We start from the raw sequence: 20791 nt of genomic DNA, 5'->3' as shown, positions 1-20791 counted from the left end.
CATCTCTACCTCTCTATACCTGAACTTCCTCCATCCATTCAAAGCCATCTCTGCAAGTGCCTGTCTGATATTTCTTTGTGTATGTTTTGTCCCCATATCAAAGTAAAAATGCCCAGGGTTGAAGTTCTCATCTCCCTTCCCCGTTTGTGTTCCCATCCTATCCACTAGCAACAACCCTGTTGAACTGCCACCCACTCTGTAGAACAGGCACAAATCCTTGGCTTTACTCTAGACCGCTTTCTCTCTTGTTCTCTTAGCTGTGAAGTCCTGTCGTTTCTCCATTTAAAATATTGCCAAAGTACATTCCTCTCGACTTCTTCAGTGGAAAAAAACTGGTCTGTATTCATACTCCAGTGATCTCTCCTTTCGATCACTACAGCCTCCATGTCTCTGGTCCTCCACTGTCTCGTTTCACACACACACAACCGGCATTGTTCTGACCATGCAATGCTCATACCCAGAATCCCTACAATGCCTTCCAATCTACTTCTGGATCCAGCAGAAACTCCTCATCCCCCAGGGCCTTGTAGTCTCCCACCCAGCTTCCCTTTCCATTCTCCTATGCTGATACATTCCTGATTATGATCTTCAGCTCCACCACCACCCCAGTCATCTTTTGCTTTCTCCAACAACTTTGCCCTTCCTTACCTGCTGCCCCTTTTGCCTGAAACTGCTTCCCAGGACACCTGGTGTGATGTCATCTCTCTAACTGTTTTAAGATCACTCCACAAACCCCACCTTTTCTGTGAAACTTTGGCCACAACCTCTACAGTCCTCCTCCCCTACTGAAACAAAACCTAAGCATGTGCAATTGGAATGAATACACCTTCTCTCGTCTCGACTCATTGCTCCTCATCTCCCCTCCCTTTGTAGTATCTCTTGTGTCAAGTCTGATTGTAAGCTCCTTGGGGCAGGGACCAGGTAGATTGATAGCACTATGCAAAACAAAGGAATAAATGAAAAGGATAGTGCTGCCCACTCTCTCACTGGCAGAGGTGGCATGTGTGCCGCAACAGAGTGAACAAAATCAACTTTGTGGGGGAGCTTTTGGGAGCAACAGCAAGTGCTGGTTAAAGGTTCTTTTCCAACCCACATCTTTCCTCCCAGTGACAGTTTGCCAACCCTGGAAATTGAGTCACGTGATACGGGGTGCATATGACTCAGCAGCACTGTCTTGAGGTATGACTCAGTGTGTTCAGGAGGCTATGAGTCAACTGCAGGGGTCTATTAGCACCGGTTTTCATGGACGTGCCCACCTGCACATAGTTTGCAAGGTTAACCCTTCGCTGCCTCCTTCATCTAAGCAATGTACAGCTTAATCTCAAACAAGCTGCAATAAAGGCATTTCTAGTATTAGAATGTTCAGGAACAACATTCCCTTCTGTATATGACTCAATACCTCTTGAAATTATTAAGAAATGAATGAATGAAAAACCATCTGAAAGAGAAGATCTCAAGTTTCAGTTCAAAATATAATATTTGGCTAAACTAAGCCCAAATGTTGTTTAAAATGGTTTTAATTTTTTTTAACACTGATATTTTTCCATGGAATAGCCACGACCCAGACAAAGTTATGCACTTTTAAAGCCCCATTTATTTCAATAATGGAGAAGTAGGCAACTACTTAAATCTCTATTATGCAATCACTGGGAAGTCAAAATGCTTATAACTGGCTGGACCATTCCCATATTATTGTTAGAATTTTTTTTAATGTACAGAATTGGTACTTCCTCATGAGAATGGTTGGTGAAGATCAGTTCTGGTATACAAAAGAGGTGATGAGCCGAAATAATATTCCTTTAACCCAGGGGTTTGCAATCTTTTATATTTAAAGGGATAAACTACACCAAAATTCAGGGGAAGAGGTCAAAAAGCCAGTATAAGACAGACTATTTGCATAATTGAATCTATGCAGCAACATCACGGATAAATGTCATGTTGATCAATACTTGATAAGGTTTACACAGCCCAAACGTTAGTCCTTTATTAGGCAGTGGCATACACAAGAGCTCACAGTAAGTAATAAAAATACACAGGCACACCCTGCACAATTGTTTCAATGCACTGGCATAAATCTGCGCATGCTTCACACTTGGTTGACTGGAAACTGTTTGCCTCTATTGTTTCCCTTTCCATAAAGCATCTTCAAGAAGCCTTTTTGTCCCATAAAAATCTTTCCCTGCCATTCCCTGCACATACTAATTATTCTAGCATCCCAAAGACCCCTCCAATATACTAAACATCTCATTTTTAAAGAGCCGTATTCTGTTCTGTACCGAGCCACATTTGGCTCTGTCCTGACCTTGGTGGCCCAGGAGAGCCCAATCTTGTTAGATCTCGGGAGGTAATCAGGAACGGCCCTCATCAGTATGGGAGACCACCAAGGAAGTCCAGAGTTGCGATGCAGAGGCAGGCAATGGCACACCACCTCTGTTCTTCTCTTGCCTTGAAAACCCTACAGCAGGGGTGGGGAACCTTTTTTCTGCCAAGGGCCATTTGGATATTTATAACATCATTCGCGGGCCATACAAAATTATCAACTTAAAAATTAGCCTGCTATATTTGGCCAAACATTTAGCCAAGAGGCATGACCGAGTGTCTGCCACATAGAGCGACTCACTTTTGAGCTCTGCTGTCCCCAGCTGGGCCCAAGAGATTCAGGCAAGGCAGCATCCTTCTGAGCTAGAGATCTGCCAGAACCCATGAAGGGCCAGACCAAATGATTTCGCGGGCCTTATACGGCCCCCGGGCCTGACGTTCCCCACCCCTGCCCTACAGGGTCAACATAAGTCGGCTGCAACTTAATGGCACTTTCCTCCACCATATGATATTTGGCTCTAGAGCTGTAGGTTGCAGGCCTCTGCTTTAACCAGAACAAGTGGAGGTAGGCCCTCACTAACTGTAATATGAAGAATAGGCTGGTTCAATAGACAACCATGTCTTGGGGGTGGGGGTTAATATTCTGACAAAGCCTTTTGTGTTGAATTGCAACAGTAGTGGCTTTCACCTCCCCCCTTATATTTAATGAACTGCACGTATTCTGTGACTTACCGGTCCTCCATGAGTTCCCTGATGGATGCCACAGTAGGTCCAGACCCCAGGTGAGTGTAATATGGCCCCTCATCTTTCTCAACTATTTGTTCTGTTTAAAACAAAACAAAACAAAAACAAAAAAACAGTCAATTATTTTATTTCAGTCTCTCTATGCTTAAAAGGAACAGGGGCTGTTGAATGGGATCTTATGGGACCCACCAATGTCACACAAAGAAGGAAGCAAAACAACAGCATCCTGGCATGCAACTCCATGCAACTTTTGGTCGTTGAATGTTGTCAACCTTTGCCAGGCTCACAGAAGCCTTGCCAGTTAGGTCAGGTGGTGATTGCCAGGTCTCAGTCTGTCCTGAAACTTCAGAGTTTGAGCTGCCTTTTTCACTAGCACTCTTCAGATAACATCTCTATGTTGAAATCAAGGTGCATAGAGGGGGAGTGGGAATGAACATGCTGGACCTGCCAACATATGCTTTCTGCTTCCTGAGCATGGAATATACATGTGTACAACGTGTATGGGCATAGGCTCCATTCCCCTGATCAGCAATGTTTGAAAAAGCAGAATTCCCAGTCATGGGGACAGAGCCTACACACAGGTATAACGTGCTCCCGATCTGCCAATTGTGCGTAGAGGTTGGGCAAAGCTAGTGTGCTCATTCCTGTTCTCCCTGTATAATACATTGATTTTAATGTACAGATATTATCTGAAGAGGGGAGGAAGTAGAAGGCTGTGCCTATTAGCCTGGAAGAAGCTTTTTGCAATTAGTTGCACTTATTCATGATGTACCACTAGGCTCCTCTCCTTACCTACCAGGTTCCACCTCCTGTTGCACCATGCACCTCCAAGGCTCTGTCCACTGGATCCCAGGGTCTGAGTCTCAGGAAACCTCAAAACTTTCCATCCTAACATTTTTTTACTGCCGCCAGTGAAGCAGTGTGCAAGCTAATAGGCAGCCCTAGGATCCTTTGCAACATCCCAAGAATGCTGTGGCATAACTCTCTATTGCACAATCTCAGATTTGCTCTAAATCCACCTTGGCTACACTGTGCAAGATTCTTGAGGGAAGCACCATTTAGGGTGGCAAATATGCCAAGCTTGGCCCTGGCTTTGATTTAATGCTCCGGAAAGCACAGTCGCACCTAGAGCACATACAGACATGCACAGTGTGAGAAGAGCAAGGCTGCTGTAGAAAAACATTCACCACAATTACAACACATGTAGTATCTTCTCTCCAGGATCGGCTTTAGGGGGAACCTGTTTTCCCTGCTAGACCAGAAGCTGGATTGACTGTTCTTTGTGTCAATCACAAAGTCACCTTCCCCTTTCTCCATACAGATTTTAAAGGGTAACCACACCGAAAGAGAACCTTTAAAACAATAAAGCAAACAAACGTGGATTGCATAACTGTACTTGAGGTTTTAAAAAAAGCCACAAAGCAGACAGGGAGGAGTCACATCTTTTGATAAGAGCTACTACATTTGTCATTACAGGAGTGACCGGGGGGGGGGGGGGGACTGCAAACAAGACCTGCACCTGCAAACGAGACCATACACTATGCCAGGGAGGTTCTTAGCACGATTTTGGCCATGGTTTAAAATCTGCTTGTCCACAGTGCCAGGTCTACCAAGAATCAGGCTTGTTCAATGGGACTTACTCCCAGGAAAATGTTCTTAGCATTGCTATGCTAGTGATTTCATGCCACATAACCAACTCTCCAAGGGTCTCTTTGACTTGATTTCAAAAGCTAATTATTTTATTTATCCCAGCTCCAAAAGCAAAGAGTTTTCTGTTTCCCATTTCTGCAGAAGGCCCTAAATGTGAGGCTCTGAAGAACAGGAAGGGACATGTTTAGTTCTCTCTTTGCAAGAAACTTTCTAAAGTCAGTTTTGTAGAATCAACCAAGCAATCAAAAGCTGAAATCAACTTTCTTTGGTGTGCATCTTTGCTGCCTACAGTTTGCATTCAAACTTCCTACCATTCATCTCAACATCTCCAGTGGGCCTTATGTATTGTTCGAGAACACTTACATACAACAATTGTGGCCAGCCAATGTAGCAGTAAATAGACATCAAATCACAAGAGGGCAACTTTATTCACTTCTAATTCCCAAAATTCCAGGAACTGAAAAAAACATCACACTCTAACTTGATACACCATTTGTTTAAAAAAGCAAAAGTCCATCATTTAACAGTTTTCATGCCCTGAAACCATGATTGTGTGTAATTAGGGCTATGAAGGAACTAAAGATGTTTTTGTTGATTCATCATCTGCCTCTGACTTAATCGATGGATGAAATTTAAATCAATGTGCACATTGCCAATACTTATGTGCCTTTTTGAGATACTGCAGGAAATATAAAAAAAACTTGTAATTTAATAAAAAGCTACCACTTGTTGTTGGAAAGAAACTCCACCTTAGAATATTTCCTGTTTCCTTTTAAAGCAGCACAGCAGCCAGAACCAAAACAGCCTCAAAAACCAAACATAAATTTCAGCCCTACCAGCTGAAATTTCCCCTCACTAACTAGATTGGAGTTCCCTCTCATCAACTAAAATTTCAGTTGATTCAATCTAGAAGCCATTCTGCAAATGCTTAGCATGTCAATTAAGTCTTTACTACTGCACAAACTGGGCATATACTGATATAGCACTGCACTGCACTGACAGCGCACCAGTGTAAAGCCAGTAGACGCATGGGTATATTGGCAAAGAAGTTCATGGCACCCAGGGGCAGAGCGAGAGTTACAAGAAAACAACAACGTGATAGCTCATTACACAACTTGGCTCTATTTGCCACTATGCATTCTCACATAAGCACCGCATAAGCAACTCAAGAAACAATGGAGTTCATACAACTAGTTAAAGCTATATGCTCTCAAAAGCAGTTGCACTAGTAGTATGAACTCCATTGTTTCTTGAGTTGCTTATGCGGTGCTTATGTGAGAATGCATAGTGGCAAATAGAGCCAAGTTGTTTAATGAGCTATCACGTTGTTGTTTTCTTGTTACTTTGTTCAATGTGCAATTATATTGTTTTTTTTTTCTGCAGAGCGAGAGTTAGCCAGCATCCTGGCCCCACATCCCACCCCCAGTGCCAGCATAATGTTATGCCAGTGACATGACTGGCATAAGCAAAAGACAAATCCCCTCCCTTACCTGTCTCCTACCATGCCTATGTAGACATTGTTTAGGGTACCAACTAAGTATATAACAATCACAGCTCTCCTAAACACCATATAAACCCTAGTAATGATGTTACAGGGTATATGGCATGGGGCTGTGTCTCTCTGACCTGATTATGTGCATATTGAAAATACACACAGGAGGAGGAAGGATGTTGGTGATGGAAATCCTAGAGAAAGGGCACTTTGCACAGCCAGCAAAAGTTGTCACAGCATATTACTAACAGTGCTCTGTTCAGAACTCTTCAAAATGGGTACACAAGGACAATGGCTCCCCTACAGGTAAGCAATTGAGGGGGAATCCCTTACCTCCAACTCTTAATTGCTGCAAATCTCCCCAACACCACCACCTTGCAACAGATACCTACTGCATACTGGTGCAACAGCCCTTTCTCCATCAATAACTGATAGTAGTATCTCCCACACAGGAAGTGCATGGTAAATACGCACAGTGAAGAAAGGGGCCCTCCCTATGGAGATACATTAGCAGAACATCATTATGTCAGAACGATGACATGCTAGTGTAACCTCCCATTCAAGTGAAGGAACCAGGGAACACCAACACATGTCTGGATGAACAATAGCTGCCTCACTCCAAATGTCCATTAGCCACGTCCCCCTTTTGTCTTGCAGACCCTCATGGAGCGGCCCATATCAAACTGCACAGAGTTCCAGTGCAAAACTATGCAAGGGATGGGTAAATATTTTCCCAATTAATTCATTGTCTCTCTGCCAACAGATAAGTCCTAAAGCATGGGAAACAAGGGGAGGTGTAGGGAACCTAAGTAGTGCCATTATCTCACTTCTGTAACTTGTACTATTAGCATAGTGCTTGAGCCCACATGCTGTTTGTTGCTGTTGTTGAGCATTACTAAGTGTCTCTTTTGGTTATTTCTAGGCAGCCCTACAACAGGTGAGGATGGACCCATTCACAGTCTAGAGCAAACATCTGCTGAGCCTACAACATAACCAAAAGTTGCAGTGCCCACAGTACATCGATCTGCTCCACTGTGGGGTTTCCAAATCTCTTATTTTAGCCATTCTGCACCACTGCAGTTCAACTTGCAGTTCTCAAAGGCACATGACCCTTGCTAGAACAAGAAAGTTGGCAACCTCTTTCACATGACTTGCATTCAGAAGCACTCAATTCCTATGCTATTCAATAAATGTATGGACTGTTTCTTGGCTCTCTCTCTTATTACTAGAATAAGGTAGGGATATAGGCCCACCTCCTATTTGTTACTAGTCTAAGCTGTCTTCGCACAGGAAGGTGGTTAGTGTTGCCAACCTCCAGGTGGTACCTGGAGATCTCCTGGGATTACAACTGATCTCCAGGCAACAGAGATCAATTAACCTGGAGAAAATGGCTGCTTTGGAAGGTGGACTTTATGGCATAATACCCCACTGAAGTCCATCTCCTTCCCAAACTCTGCCCTCCTCAGGCTCCACCCCTAAAATCTCCAGATATTTCCCAACCCGGAGCTGGCAATCCTAGAGGCAGTTGAAGAGTCTTCTAACGTCTGCACAGTTGTGCACAAGTGAGGTGCACACTCCTGAGTGTTCACCCCCCCACACCCCAATCGCTGCTGGGGTGTGATAAAGCATGCTGGCTACATGGCAGGGAGGGGAGATGGAGAGGTAGGGTTGATAGAATGAATAGCAGCAGACAGCAGTAATTAACAACATGAATCCAACCGTGATGGTGACATGGGAAGGTGCTAAGCAAAATGACAAACCTGGGGCAGGTAATCAGCAAGAGCAGCCCTCCTACAATGATGGGGCCTGATGATGCAACATCTCAGTTGTACACAGGATCCCTTCCAGTCCTATCTGGTAGCTAAGCACAAGCAGGTATAATGTCATAGAGTCCACCCTCCAAAGTAGCCATTTTCTCCAGGGGATCTGATCTTTGTGGTCTGGAGATCAGTTATAATTCCAAGAGATCTCCAAGCACCACCTGGAGGTTGGCAACCCCAAGACCAAATGGAAACACCACATGAGACTATCCACATTATTTTTCTTATATGGCTTTGCAAACCATTTCCCATATTCATGCTTGCAGATTCAGCTTTGGAAAAGTTCAGCAAATCGTCATCTGAACAGCATTTTCACATGTACACGCTCAAGGGAACTCATCAAAGTTATGCCCTCACAAGTATTTCAGGCCATAAAAGATCAACCCACTTATAGTAGTCTATTTCATTAGCAGCAAATTGAAGCAAAGGTCTGTGAGAAGTCAGGGTTTCCTTCCAAACAAGGAATCTGGGTGCACGTGTGGCATTATTCTTTCTAATTGGGAAGTAACATGAACTTAGAATGTTTGGGCTCAGTGACAGCCGGAATCTGGCAGTTGAGAAGTGATTGTTTTTTTTCTCCCAGAAGGGAAGGTAACTATGAAAGAAAGAGGAGACATTATCTTGAAGATAACACTGTTGCCTTTTGCAAGGAGACCCAAGAACCATATATTGTTTTATTTGTAGATTACAGTAACTCAAGGTAATCTCTTTCTTCCCTCTATGTTCAATTCCTCTTGCTGCCTTCAAGGCTCAGGATCTAAAACAATTGTGGACTGCAATAATTTCAAAGAATCCTTTTTTAAATACCTTTACTTGTTGTATTTTTTGTCTGTATTTAATTATATTTGTTTGTAGTGGTGTTTAACTTTTATCAAATTTAAAAATAATTAAGGGGTTTTAATTTAAGGTATTTTTTTCTTATATTCATATCATGAGATTATAGGGTGTAATGAGATGTTATGTGTAATTGCTTTTACTTATGTATATAACTGATGTGTGGTGGTAAAAGAAGAACTTTCCCTTTAGGCACTTTAGACTGGGGGCTTGTGTCACTGATATGATACAGCTGAATCAGTCCCACATGTTGCACTATCATATCCTCACCATTATCTTGAAACACAACATCATTGTTAGCACTTATCTCTGGTTAAAGTCCCAAAGTGGCAAAGAAAAAAATATTAAACTGTGCCCCTGGAGGGTGTATATACAGTGGTGCTTGGCAAGACCTTACTGGTCACCTTGCAAGCCAACAGCCTGGAGAGATGGGGGAAGTGCCTTAACCCAGGTTTGCACAGTGCAGACATAACACTTAGCCATTATTGGAATAAGCCTTGTTGTACAGCCCACTTCAAACTATCACTCCATACCTTGATTGGCAGCCAATCTGAAGCCATGATGTATAGTAATTCAGATATAATACTTACCCATGTTTTAGGAATACAAACAATAAACATTATTGGAATAAGCCTTGTTGTACAGTCCACTTCAAACTATCACTCCATACCTTGATTGGCAGCCAATCTGAAGCCATGATGTATAGTAATTCAGATATAGTAAACATTTTTGCAACTACAATATCCTGCTGATATGGTGAGAAAGATGATTGAGAAGGCCAGAATGATACCCAGGCACAACTTACTACAAGATAAGCCCAGAGAGAATGACAACAGAACACCTCTGATTGTCACTTATAGCTCCCAACTAAAACCAGTCCAACGTATTATTAAGGACCTACAACCAATGCTGGATTGTGACACTTCCCTCGCTGAAGCACTGGGGGTGGGGGCGTCCCTTTCTTGCTTACAGACAGCCGGCTAACCTAAAACAACTTCTCACCCATTATGATAAACTACTTAACAGGAACATGGACTCTGGCACCAAGGCCTGCAACAAACCAAGGTGCCAACTTTGCCCTCATATAGATTCTAGGAACATCATCTCTGGACCCACCAATGTCAGCCATACTATCTCAGGTTCATACTCCTGCTCATATTCTAATGTGATTTATGCCATCACATGCCAGCAATGCCCTTCCACAATCTACATTGGACAAACAGGTCAGTCTCTTAGACAAAGATTAAATGGACATAAGTCTGACATCAGAAACCACAATATTCAAAAACCAGTGGGAGAACATTTCAACCTTCCAGGACATTCTGTGCAGATTTAAGAGTAGCAGTTCTCTTACAAAGGAATTTCAAAAGGAGATTGGAAAGAGAAACTGCTGAATTACAGTTGATATTCAAACTAAAGTCAATGCATTTACCTGGGCTGAATAAAGACCTTGCATTCATGGCTCATTACCAGTGCTGATTTCTCCACATTCATCTCTCCCCTGGACATCACAGACTCTTCTGCATACCACACCTAATCCCATCACGCCTGCTATTCACATTTACATACAGTTAACATTTACATACTAATGCTTGTCTGAATTCACTCTCCTCTACTTAAAGACAGATGGATTCACATTCTAGCTGTATCTGAAGAAGTGAGCTGTGGCTCACGAAAGCTCATACCCTGCCAGAAAATATTTTTGTTAGTCTTTAAGGTGCTACTGGACTCTTGCCCTTTTCTACTACTGCAGACAGATGAACACGGCTACCCACTGTGAATTAATAAACATTATGTCTGCACTGGGCCAGTAAATGAGCTCAGGCCCGTGGACACCTTCAGGATTCATTGTTCATGGTGGAGGCAACAGCCACTTCTATCAGGCCTGACCAATCCCTTCACACTTGTGGCTGCTGGAGCAGAAATCTTGGGGGGGAAGTCTGAGAACTTGTCCCATACAGCACCTGCCACATTGCTTGTGCTATAGAAACTTTAAACAATGACAGTGGTGTTCTCCAGGTTGGAAGCGGCCGACTCTAAATTAACTTGGCACGTTCTCTGCCCAAACAGAAGGGACTGGGCTTTGGCGAATGCATTTCCCTCTTTGCTCTCCCAACTCTAATTTTTATTCCAGACACATCTTTGTGGCATGGTGTCAACAGAAAGAGAAAGCAAGCCTCAGCTGGACAGCAGCCATTCAGACAAAGATCAATAACGGACATGCAGCACCCTCGGATTTTATTACGGCAGCTGACGGCAGAGGCACTGGCCAAAGCCCCTAGTTTCAGCTCTTCGTTGGCTGCCTTCCCTCTTCATTCACTGCAATTTTTTCCTGCATAGCAAAAACATGTGTCCCCCAAGACCATAATCCATAGGTGAAAAGGGGGCAGTCAGAGCTGCCAACTTCAAACCCAAAGAGAGTGCCTATGCATTTCAGAGGGTTGCTTGGCAGGGAAAGTAATCAAGCAGATGTGAGTTCTTCTGCCCCTCCCCCAGCAGGAAAGGCCAAAAAAGATAAAGCTGCTAAAACTTCCCCCACCCCGCTATGTGGTTATCAAGGGCACTGGCACACTTTTCAAGGGAAGGCATTGCCATTCCTACTTTAAGTAGAACCAGCAACTGCAGCACACTGTCAGAGAGCTTGAAGTGCAATCTTGTGACATGAGGGTGTAGATCTAGGCTCAGTAGTGATTTGGGACTGTGTGTGCTCAAGTGTCTGAGACCTCTTTAGGCAAAGAAAGGAACGGGTGTGTGTATCGAGCCCTGCAACTTGTAACCAGTATGAAGCTTCTAGACCAGTGGTGGCGAACCTATGGCACGCGTGCCAGAGGTGGCACTCAGAGCCCTCTCTGTGGGCATGCGTGCCGTCTCCCCAGCACAGAGTTTGCCTGAGTTCGTTCCCCCGGCTGAGGAGGCTGGGGACCAGCGGTGCCTTCCTGGCTCCTCTGGGAAGCGCCGGACTCCTTCCCATCACCTTCTCTGCAGTCGCCGGCTGCACACTCCAGAAGTGAAGACAACGACAAGCCTTCTGCCGAGGACTGGAAGAGGCAGAGCCAGGACGGGGCTGGACCGGGAGTGGGACGCCTGGGCGGCCATCTGCGGCGGGCTGGTTGGTGATTGCAGCGCAGGGGATTGGCGGTGAGGGCTGAATGGGGGCCCGTCTGGCATTTGTGCTGGAGTCGAGCCCTTCACTTAGCTCGGGTTTCCACTTTGCTTGTTCATGCAACCGAAGATGCCTCTGAGCACGTACAGAGGGCTGTCCCCACCATCAGCCCCCCCACATAACAGTCTTTTTTAATCGTATGAAGATAACCATTGGAAAAAGAATCAAACTGATGGGGTGGGGGCTATGCTCCAGCTGCTTTCCTTCCCCTGCTTGGCCGCCAACCTCCAGGTAGTAGCAGGAGATCTGCTATTTCTGTTCACCCAGAGAAAATGGCCGCTTTGGCAATTGGACTATGGCATTGAAGTCCCTCCCCAAACCCCACCCTTCTCAGGCTCCGCCCCAAAACCCTCCCGCAGGTAGCAAAGAGGGACCTGGCAACCCCTAGCCCCATGTGGACTTCTAGCTGTGTTGGCACTTTGCGATAAGTAAGTGGGTTTTGGGTTGCAGTTTGGGCACTTAGTCTCTAAAAGGTTCGCCATCACTGTTCTAGACTGACTGAGCTTGGAAAGTCTTGCCTTATGCGTTTACCTAGTCAACAGAGAGAGAGGTGCTTCCTGTCCACTGCACTTAAGAGTCCAGCTCAAGCTTCCCCTCCAGCTTGAGTCCCCTTTCCAAGAACAGATAGCAGGGACCAAGGACTGGAAAACCTGCATCCCAGTTTTGGATTTCAAGCACAATAGCCACAATTCCAGTGCGCACACTAGGGTCGGCTTCCAAGAAGACTCAGGTGACAACCATTAAATGTATTCCTAAACACATGTTAAATGAAATTTCTTAGGTGTTGCACACTTTAAAAACTAGAGCCCTACCTGCATGTGCAGCTTAACAGACACAAAGGCAGCACCCGTCACTGAGAGTGGCGACTCCACATGCGTGATTTGTCCTGTCCTTCCCCAACTACAAAGCCTCTCCTCCTCCTGTACTCATGAACGCAGGAAGCAATTGCCTTCTACCGAGTCAGATGCGTGGTCTGTCAAAGTCAGTATTGTCTACTCAGACTGGCAGCAGCAGCAGCTCAGGCAGAGGCCTTTCACATCTCCTACTGCCTGATTTAACTGGAGGCGTCAGGGACTAACCTTGGGACCTTCTGCATGCAAAGCAGATGCTCTAACACTGAGCCACGGCTCCTCCCTATTCATAGAAGCAAATACACTTCCTTCTCCCAACAGGTTAATCCCACAACTGAAACCACAACTCCCCTTTCAGATTATCACACCAGGAAGAATGTTACAATTTTAAAAATTTCTCAAAGCTAGAAATGGAGCTGCACCCCTCATACAGCACTAGAAAACAAGGACCTTGCTTGCAAGACAGACAAAAGTACTTCTTCACAAAAAAAAAAAAGTCTAACTTACTAAACTCATGACCACATGATGCTATGATAGCCACTGACTTAGCTTTTTCTAAGAGAGGTTCTATCAGGGTCTGTTAGCAACGATGACGGTAAGTAATGTCTTCATACCTTGCCTGAGAGCTTCCCAGAAGTAGCTGGGTAGTCAATGGTGGGTACAGAATGATGGACTAGATGGCGTGGTCCAAAAAGACCATTTTTACATTCTTAAGAACGTGAAACTGTTTAAAGGAAGGAAGCCCAGGAAATAGACTCCCTCTCCCAGACGTGCTCCCAGCTGAATTACACAGCAACAGCCTTCATGCATGGCATTCTTTAGACAGGAATGGTAATGTACACCATTTCAGGGCACTTGCTTTCAGCACAGTAATGCTGAAAGGGCTAAAAATCAAAAATCCTGATACACTCTCGGGGGGAGAGTGAATTTCATGTAGGCAGAACACACACTGGTAAAGCCCATTCTCAGGAAATTTCCCTTTCAATGTAAGAGGTTCACGCATGCCATGACTCACCCACACAGTCACAAGTTGGGAACTCAGCTTGTGCTCTCTTGGCTGGTGTGTCCAGCAAACTTTTGGTGGGTGTGTCCAGGTACTTCAAGGGAGATTCCAAAAATCCACTGAGAGTAGGTGTGAGTGGCACTTTATCCTTGGTTGGGGTCCCTTCCATGGAAGCAGTGTCTGTGTTTTGGTTTTCATCGGAGTAAAAGCACGTGGTGGATACCACAGTAATAGCACCAGAAGATTCGATTTTTATCTGCTTGGGTGACCGGGCAGCAAAAGGGTTTTCAAAAGGCTGCTCGGCGCCCGGCAAGAGGGAGAACATTTTATAACCCGCATTGGGAGTGCCCATCAAAGGCGGTGTGCAATCGTTAGCAGCTGAAGGTTGGAGAGCTGGATCCAAGCCCCCAGGAGGCTCTGGCGAGCGGCTCAGAGAAGACAACGGATGTGAGGGAGAAGGAGGATGGGCTGGCGACGGCCCATCAGGAAGCAGAACTGGAGCTGGAAGCTCAGTATTCTGCAAGCTGAAATTTTCTCCAAATTCAGCCTCAAACTGTTTGATCAGTTCCTCCAACTTGTCATCCACAGTGATGGGATTGTGGGCAAATAGAGGGTGATCTGTCGAGTTCATTGGCCTGTGGAAAGCTTCCTCGTGTCCATTGCTGCAAGCACCTGTGGATGAGCATGGGGCAAAGCCTGGCACAAGAGAGCTGAGGGAGGCAGAATTGCATGCAGCATTCTCTGGGTAGTAGCAGTGGCTGTCCTCCTGGCTGGGATGGCACATTTCCTGAGAGTTGGGAGCAGGACTTCTGTTTTCAAGTAGCTTCTGCAGGGGAGACAGCTCTCCGGGGCTGGATGTAAACGGAGAAGGAGACAAAAGCTTGGCAGGAGTCCCAGAGACCAGCTGTTCAGGTTGCATCTCTTTGCTTAGGCGCTCCGGAGTGGTAGCTGAGCGGAACTCTTCCAAGTTGATCTGTCTCACAGGCAGGAAGAGGGGCTGAGAGTCCTTCTGCTTGGATTTTTTGATCTGGACCTGCTTACGAGCTGGTTTGACCTGAGCACCTTTTTCCGCTGGGATCTTCTTCTTCCTCTCCTTGGGGGACTTCTCTGATGATTTCTGAGGCTGGGCCTGTGACTTGGGAGCCCACCAGCTCGGCAGCTGCTCCTGAGGGTCTCCCTGAGGCAGGTTCTGGTCAAGGAAGAGGCTACGCTTGTGGTGGAGGTGCTGCTGCAGAACCTTCTGAGTCTTCTTATGGAAGTTTGTCTCTTGCAGAAGCTGGGATAACTGCTGGCTTGAGGAGGCTGGCTTGCGGTAGCCAGGGTTCTCTTCCTTCTGGGCTAGCTGCTCCTGCTTTGCTTTGACGGCTTTCACTTTGCCAGGCATCATGTCAGGTCGTTTGAACACTGTTTTGATGCAATTTCCGGCAGTGCCTAAAAGCTGCTCCAGTTCAGCCATGGGATCGCTTGCCAAGGATGGCGGGGGTGCATTGGAGTTCAGGCCCCAGAGGTTGCTTTTGAGCTTACTTTCTTCACTCCACTGCTCAGGGAAATCTGCCTTTTGTGGGGTGGAGGTGCAGTTGGGAAACAGACCTGAAGTGTCCAAGTGGCCGTTGTTGCGATCAAGGCAATAGGGAGCTGACTCCTGAGCAACTTTTGTACCCTGCTGCCAGGAGGAAGCCAATGACATGGGAGCCTGGAGCAGGCTGTGGCTGGCATACGCTTTCGAGGCCTGGCTCTGGTACAGCTCGGCACTGGACACAGATAGCACCGAATTAGGGATGTGTGCCGGGAAGGTGGAAGGCTGTTGTTCCTTGGAGGTGAAAGCCATGACTGGCCGAGGGCTCTGGGGAGGGGGTAGAGCCTCTTGGGCTGCCTCAGGAAGAACCGACGATAGCTGTGTGAGGGCTTCAATGGCGATGGCTGTCTGAAGACTGATGTTCTTCTCCTTAGCAATATTCAGTGCACTTTGGGAAAAGGGGAGGGCCTCTGATGGGCACAGAGTCAGCTTCTCATCTGCAGCAGGCACCTGCTTTTGATTAGCACCATTGTCTAAGGGGGATTCAGAAGCTTGGTTGAGCAACTGGGGTGTACAACTCTGGTCCTCTCCAGTGGCTGACTTGATCTTCTTCTCCAGCCATTCCAGGTAGTCCGGGCACTCAGGTCCATCGCAGTTGCAATTGGGCGGCTTCATACCATGTTTTGCCAGAGCAAGGGCAGCCTTCAGAGCATTCAGATCTTCAACGCCAGGGTAGCTGTTGGAAGGAAGCATGGCCAGACCCTCCCCTGCACCACTTCGATTCATCTCGGCATTAAACTTCTCATACAGCTGCATGCTCAGTAAAGAAGCCGGAGGCGCAATCCCATGTGAAGACATGGCTGCTTCGGCGGCTGCGGAGAAAGCCACCAGGTTCTGAGCATCCTCCAAGTTAGCATTGGTAGAATCGCCCTGGCTACGGTCAGCAGGCATGCCCTCCCAGTTGGCTTTTTGCTTGGTGTGTGGGCTGCCAAGCCATGTACCTGTTTCCATTATCATAGCCCCTCTTCCAGCCGTTTGCTCCCTCCCACCATTCGTCAAGTCAGGCCCATTGCCCTCATTCAGCCTTCTTTCTTCAACATGGTTAAATGGCCCTTCTTCCATTTGGCCTGTTTTGGGTCCATCAACTGAGCTGCACTCCAAACCAGTCTGAAAAGAGAAAAGAAAAACAGAAAGAAATTTAGTTCCAAAATGGTAGCCATGTTCATCTCTTATAATAACAAACAAAGAGCACCTTAAAGATGAACAAACTGATTACCACACAAGCTTTTGTGAAATGAGCATTGATTCCTTTACTTCTTGATACACATTACATTTCTTAGAAAGAGTGGCATTGATAAAAAAATGGTTTATTTTAGGAAGAAACGGTCCTGAGATTCCAGAGGGCAGCCCTATCACCTGTTGTGGGCAGCACAATAAAGAGTCTTGGGGACCTTTAACAATTAAGACAGTGGTATACAGACGATGGCCCTGACCTGGATGGCCCAGGCTAGCCTGATCTCGTCAGATCTCAGAAGCTAAGCAGGGTCAGCCCTGGTTAGTATTTGGATGGGAGACTATCAAGGAATACCAGGGTTGCTGTGCAGAGGAAGGCACTGGCAAACCACCTCTGTTAGTCTCTTGCCATGAACCCCAAAAGGGTCGCCCTAAGTCGGTTGCAACTTGACGGCACTTTACACACACATATAGAAGATGGTGCTGGAATTGCTGTCAGACTCCTGTTTGTAATCTGACTTGGTCATGACCACTGTGGCACTATGTGTGGCAGTTACAGACTACAATGTCAGAGTTGTTCTTGAGGCTTTGGAGGGCATCATATTTTGTGTGGCTGAAGTGTGAGCCACTGAAATTTCTAATACAGAAAATGGCAAAAGAATTTCTGATATACCAATGACATCTAGATGCTAAACCCACAAATATAAACATGGGATCCCCTCAGCAGAAATCTCTCCATCTCTCTCTCAGCTCAAAGGTTAATCATTTAGAATCCCACCTTTTCTCACTGGTCCTTATGCAGAAGAACATTTGCCTGCCCTTTTCATCTTCTCCCATTCTGGCTTTCCTGCCTGTGCAACTCAGCTCTCGAAATGATGATCAGCATATCTCAAAAACTGGATTGGGGATGTATCTAGCAGCTCCATTTCAGTTTTTGGGGTGTGGTTATTATATGCTACTTGGGGCATAACGTTTCAGCTTGCCAGCTATGAAAAAGGCAGCTAATCAATGTTTAAAAAAAATAAAAACAGAATGAAGGTAGTACTGCAAAGAAGCAGCTTGGGATCCAGAGAGAAACCCCCCTCTCCCCTGCCCCATTCTGGGAAAGACCACTGCTTCATATATAGCTCATTCTATAACATGTATGCAATTCCTTATATATTCCTTTATAAAACTTACATCTATTTGCAAGCAGAACAAGATCATGTTAGTTTGTTGTACTAAAATATTTTGATCAAAAGATGTTTCCACTGGGAGAAGCAAAACCAAAAGGCACTTCCTCAAGAAGAGTTATTTGGTCAGTGTATGCAGCATTCACATCCACAAGAGGTCTAACGTATTTACTCTGGTTCTGCCCCATTACATTAGCTTCACCAAACCCTTCCCTATGGTTGGCATTACTTCTGTAACCTGCTCTTGGAGACAACCGGCTTGCAGGTTCAGTATCAGGCAAATTACTGAGGGGGTGAAGTCTGTGATGTGAGGACTGCATGAATGAACTTAGATGTACTAAAAATAGCCGATACCCTACATTCATATAGCGCTCCAGCATTCAAAGCACTTTGCATATGTCACCTTGACAATCCTTACAGCAACTAATTAAGGTAGGCCAGTGATCCTCCCCATGCTGCAGAAGGGCTCTAACAGAAAAAGCATGCTGCCTAAAGTCATCTTACTGTGTTCATGGCTGAAATGAGACTTGAACCAGGGATTTGAGACTCTTGAAGACTTCGCTGTACCACAAGACAGGGTGAAGGAGGCACCTCTAACAACAGGCTGTGGAGTTATTATTATAAAGCACACCATTTCCGATTATTTCATTCACTATTTGCACAGCTAAGGGGGAGAGCTATTTGGATTTTCTGCCTCAGCCATCAATGTTTTTTGGGCTGCCCCTGGTTTCTTAGCTACAGCAGCTCACATGTCCCAAGCAGCAAAACAGAAACAAAACAGCAACCCTTGCCAAGGCTTACAGTTTCTAAATGTTAGCCAGTCAGGGATTATCTGTAATGCTGTGGGGCACCCCTTGCCATCCCAGTCCACCAGAACTCACTGCCACACCTACAAATAGCAATGCTAGCGCCCATGACGCATTAGGGAATGTTAACAGGCCTCCTTGGGAAGAAGGCCAGGCTGACTCCCAGGCAGCTGGTGGATCCCCTGGCCGACTTGGAGGAGAGACAAGAAGCTCCAGACCTGCCTTATCTGCTCTCTCAACCTTGGCAACTGCTCATGCAGAGAGCATGTGTATTAGTACAGAGGAAGAAGTCACTGCTTCACATCAAGCATACAGACAACGGCAACCCCCCCAAATCCCCCGCTTTCTCCCTGGAAATATTTGTTGGACTCTCCTAGTTTGGTGGGAATTCAGTGGCAACTTGCTCTAACAGGCATCTGAGCTACAGCAGCCAGCAAATACCTGAGAATCTTCCTGGCACAGTGCTGAAGTCTTTCCCAGCTGGAAGATTCCCTCAGGTACACGAAGATAGTTTTGTGTAGTGGTTACATGGTCAAAGCAGGATCTAGGAGACCCAGGTGTGAATTCCTACTCTGCCATAGAAGCTTGCTGGGTGACCTTGCACCAGTCACACACTCAGCTTAACCTACCTGATAGGGTTGTTATAAGATAAGAGTAGGTTTTTATACCTTGCTTTTCTCCACCTTAAGGAGTCTCAGAGTGGCTTACAATCACACTCCCTTTCTCCACAACAGACACCTTGTGAGGTAAGTGGGGCTGAGAGAGTTCTGAGAGAATTGTGACTGGCCCAAGGTCATTTGGAGACTTCACATGGAGTAGGGAGTCTAACCCGGTTCTCCAGATTAGAGTCCAGTGCTCTTAACTACTACACCATGCTGGCTCTCTCATAAAAGGGCACAGAGGAGAACAATGTAAATTGCTTTGGTCCCCATTGAGGAGAAAGGATGGATATAAATGAACAAAATAAAATACAATAAATTCAACCCACCCAACACTCTCAAGCCAGTACTCCTAATAAGCCAATGGAGGAGGAATTGACCCACAAAGCCCCATGCAACACTGCCCCTCTGTTTTGCGGAACGGTCTCTCGTGTGTGTGGTTCAGCACTAAATCACCAACCAACAGTCCAGGCAGCCACTGCCTGGATGCAGCCAAGCTGATCATCCTCTATTGCTGCAAATTTCCCACATAAAACTGTACACAAAAAGAAGCTTTGACATGACCTCTTCCAACCGCACTCCCTGACTTCATGACTAAAGTCAGGGCCGTGTTTAGCTCCTTTTTATTTGATTGACATTTCAATTTATATGCCGCTTTTCTACTACAAAAACTCCCGAAAGCAGCCTGGAAGGTAATGATACTGTACCATTAAACATTTAAAATTAATCATCATAACAGAATTCTTAAAACTCATAAAATTTAAAACTAAAAGCAGCAACACAAACTGAGTTGAAAAAGACTTGGCAGAAAGGCTGCTTTTTACCACTAAAAGTATAGTCAAGGAGGTCTAATAGATCTCTCTTGGGACGGAGTCCCAAGATACTTGTGCCAGCACTAAGGCTGCATCCTCATGGTGACCATTCTTCTCTGTTTCCCTGTCATCAACACCGGCAACAGAGTGTGTCTACATGGGAGTTGTGTTCGTGCTTCCTTCCATCAGCTGCCATTTCCTTTGCATGTCTTCCCCAGTGTGCCACTGGAGACATTTTTGGTAGGCCTCTTTTTAAAAATTGATAATTGCTATGGTGATACGGCACAATAACGTTATAACAATCTATTGCCACATTTTACTAGTTCCTCTGAATTCCTAGGTTTCATTAAAAGGGGGGGGCTTTCCTCTGTGGAACCTTTTCAACAAAAAGGGCTAGAGACATACTTTAAAAAAAAACGAAAGCTGAAAATTCAGAGGAAAGTAGATTGTGGCAATAGATCATTACATAAGTTATCACACTGTAGCAAAATAGCAATTACTGATTTTAAAAAAACACTCACAAAGCCTTCCAGTGGAGCAGCTGGCAAAATGTCTGCCATGAGGGGCTGGCCAAAGTAAAATGGCATTGATGTGAGTAGGACCTTCTAAAATTCATAGCTTCTTATTCAGATGGTTTGTTAACGTACTTAAATTACATTGTTTCTGGAAAGACTATATCAAACCAGGTTTCAGAAAGAACATACCAAGGACAGGGAA

General features: G+C 45.5%; 1 protein-coding gene across 2 annotated transcripts in view; it reads right to left on the bottom strand.

Annotated features, from left to right (window-relative positions):
• Positions 1-20791, bottom strand: part of TET3 (tet methylcytosine dioxygenase 3) — a 62129-nt gene that overhangs the window by 10132 nt on the left and 31206 nt on the right. For both annotated transcript variants that reach the window (XM_056860544.1, XM_056860545.1), the window contains exons 2-3: positions 13889-16559; positions 3052-3142 (exon numbers count right to left, since the gene is read on the bottom strand). In XM_056860544.1, the coding sequence (XP_056716522.1) occupies positions 3052-3142; positions 13889-16514 (2717 nt within the window). In that variant the 5' untranslated portion in view covers positions 16515-16559. The remainder of the gene's footprint in view (positions 1-3051; positions 3143-13888; positions 16560-20791) is intronic.

The sequence above is a fragment of the Euleptes europaea genome, chromosome 14, assembly GCF_029931775.1.
Source record: "Euleptes europaea isolate rEulEur1 chromosome 14, rEulEur1.hap1, whole genome shotgun sequence".
Taxonomy (NCBI): domain Eukaryota; kingdom Metazoa; phylum Chordata; class Lepidosauria; order Squamata; family Sphaerodactylidae; genus Euleptes; species Euleptes europaea.
The sequence above is the reverse complement of the archived record's forward strand: the minus strand, read 5'-3'. Positions and strand labels throughout refer to the sequence as shown.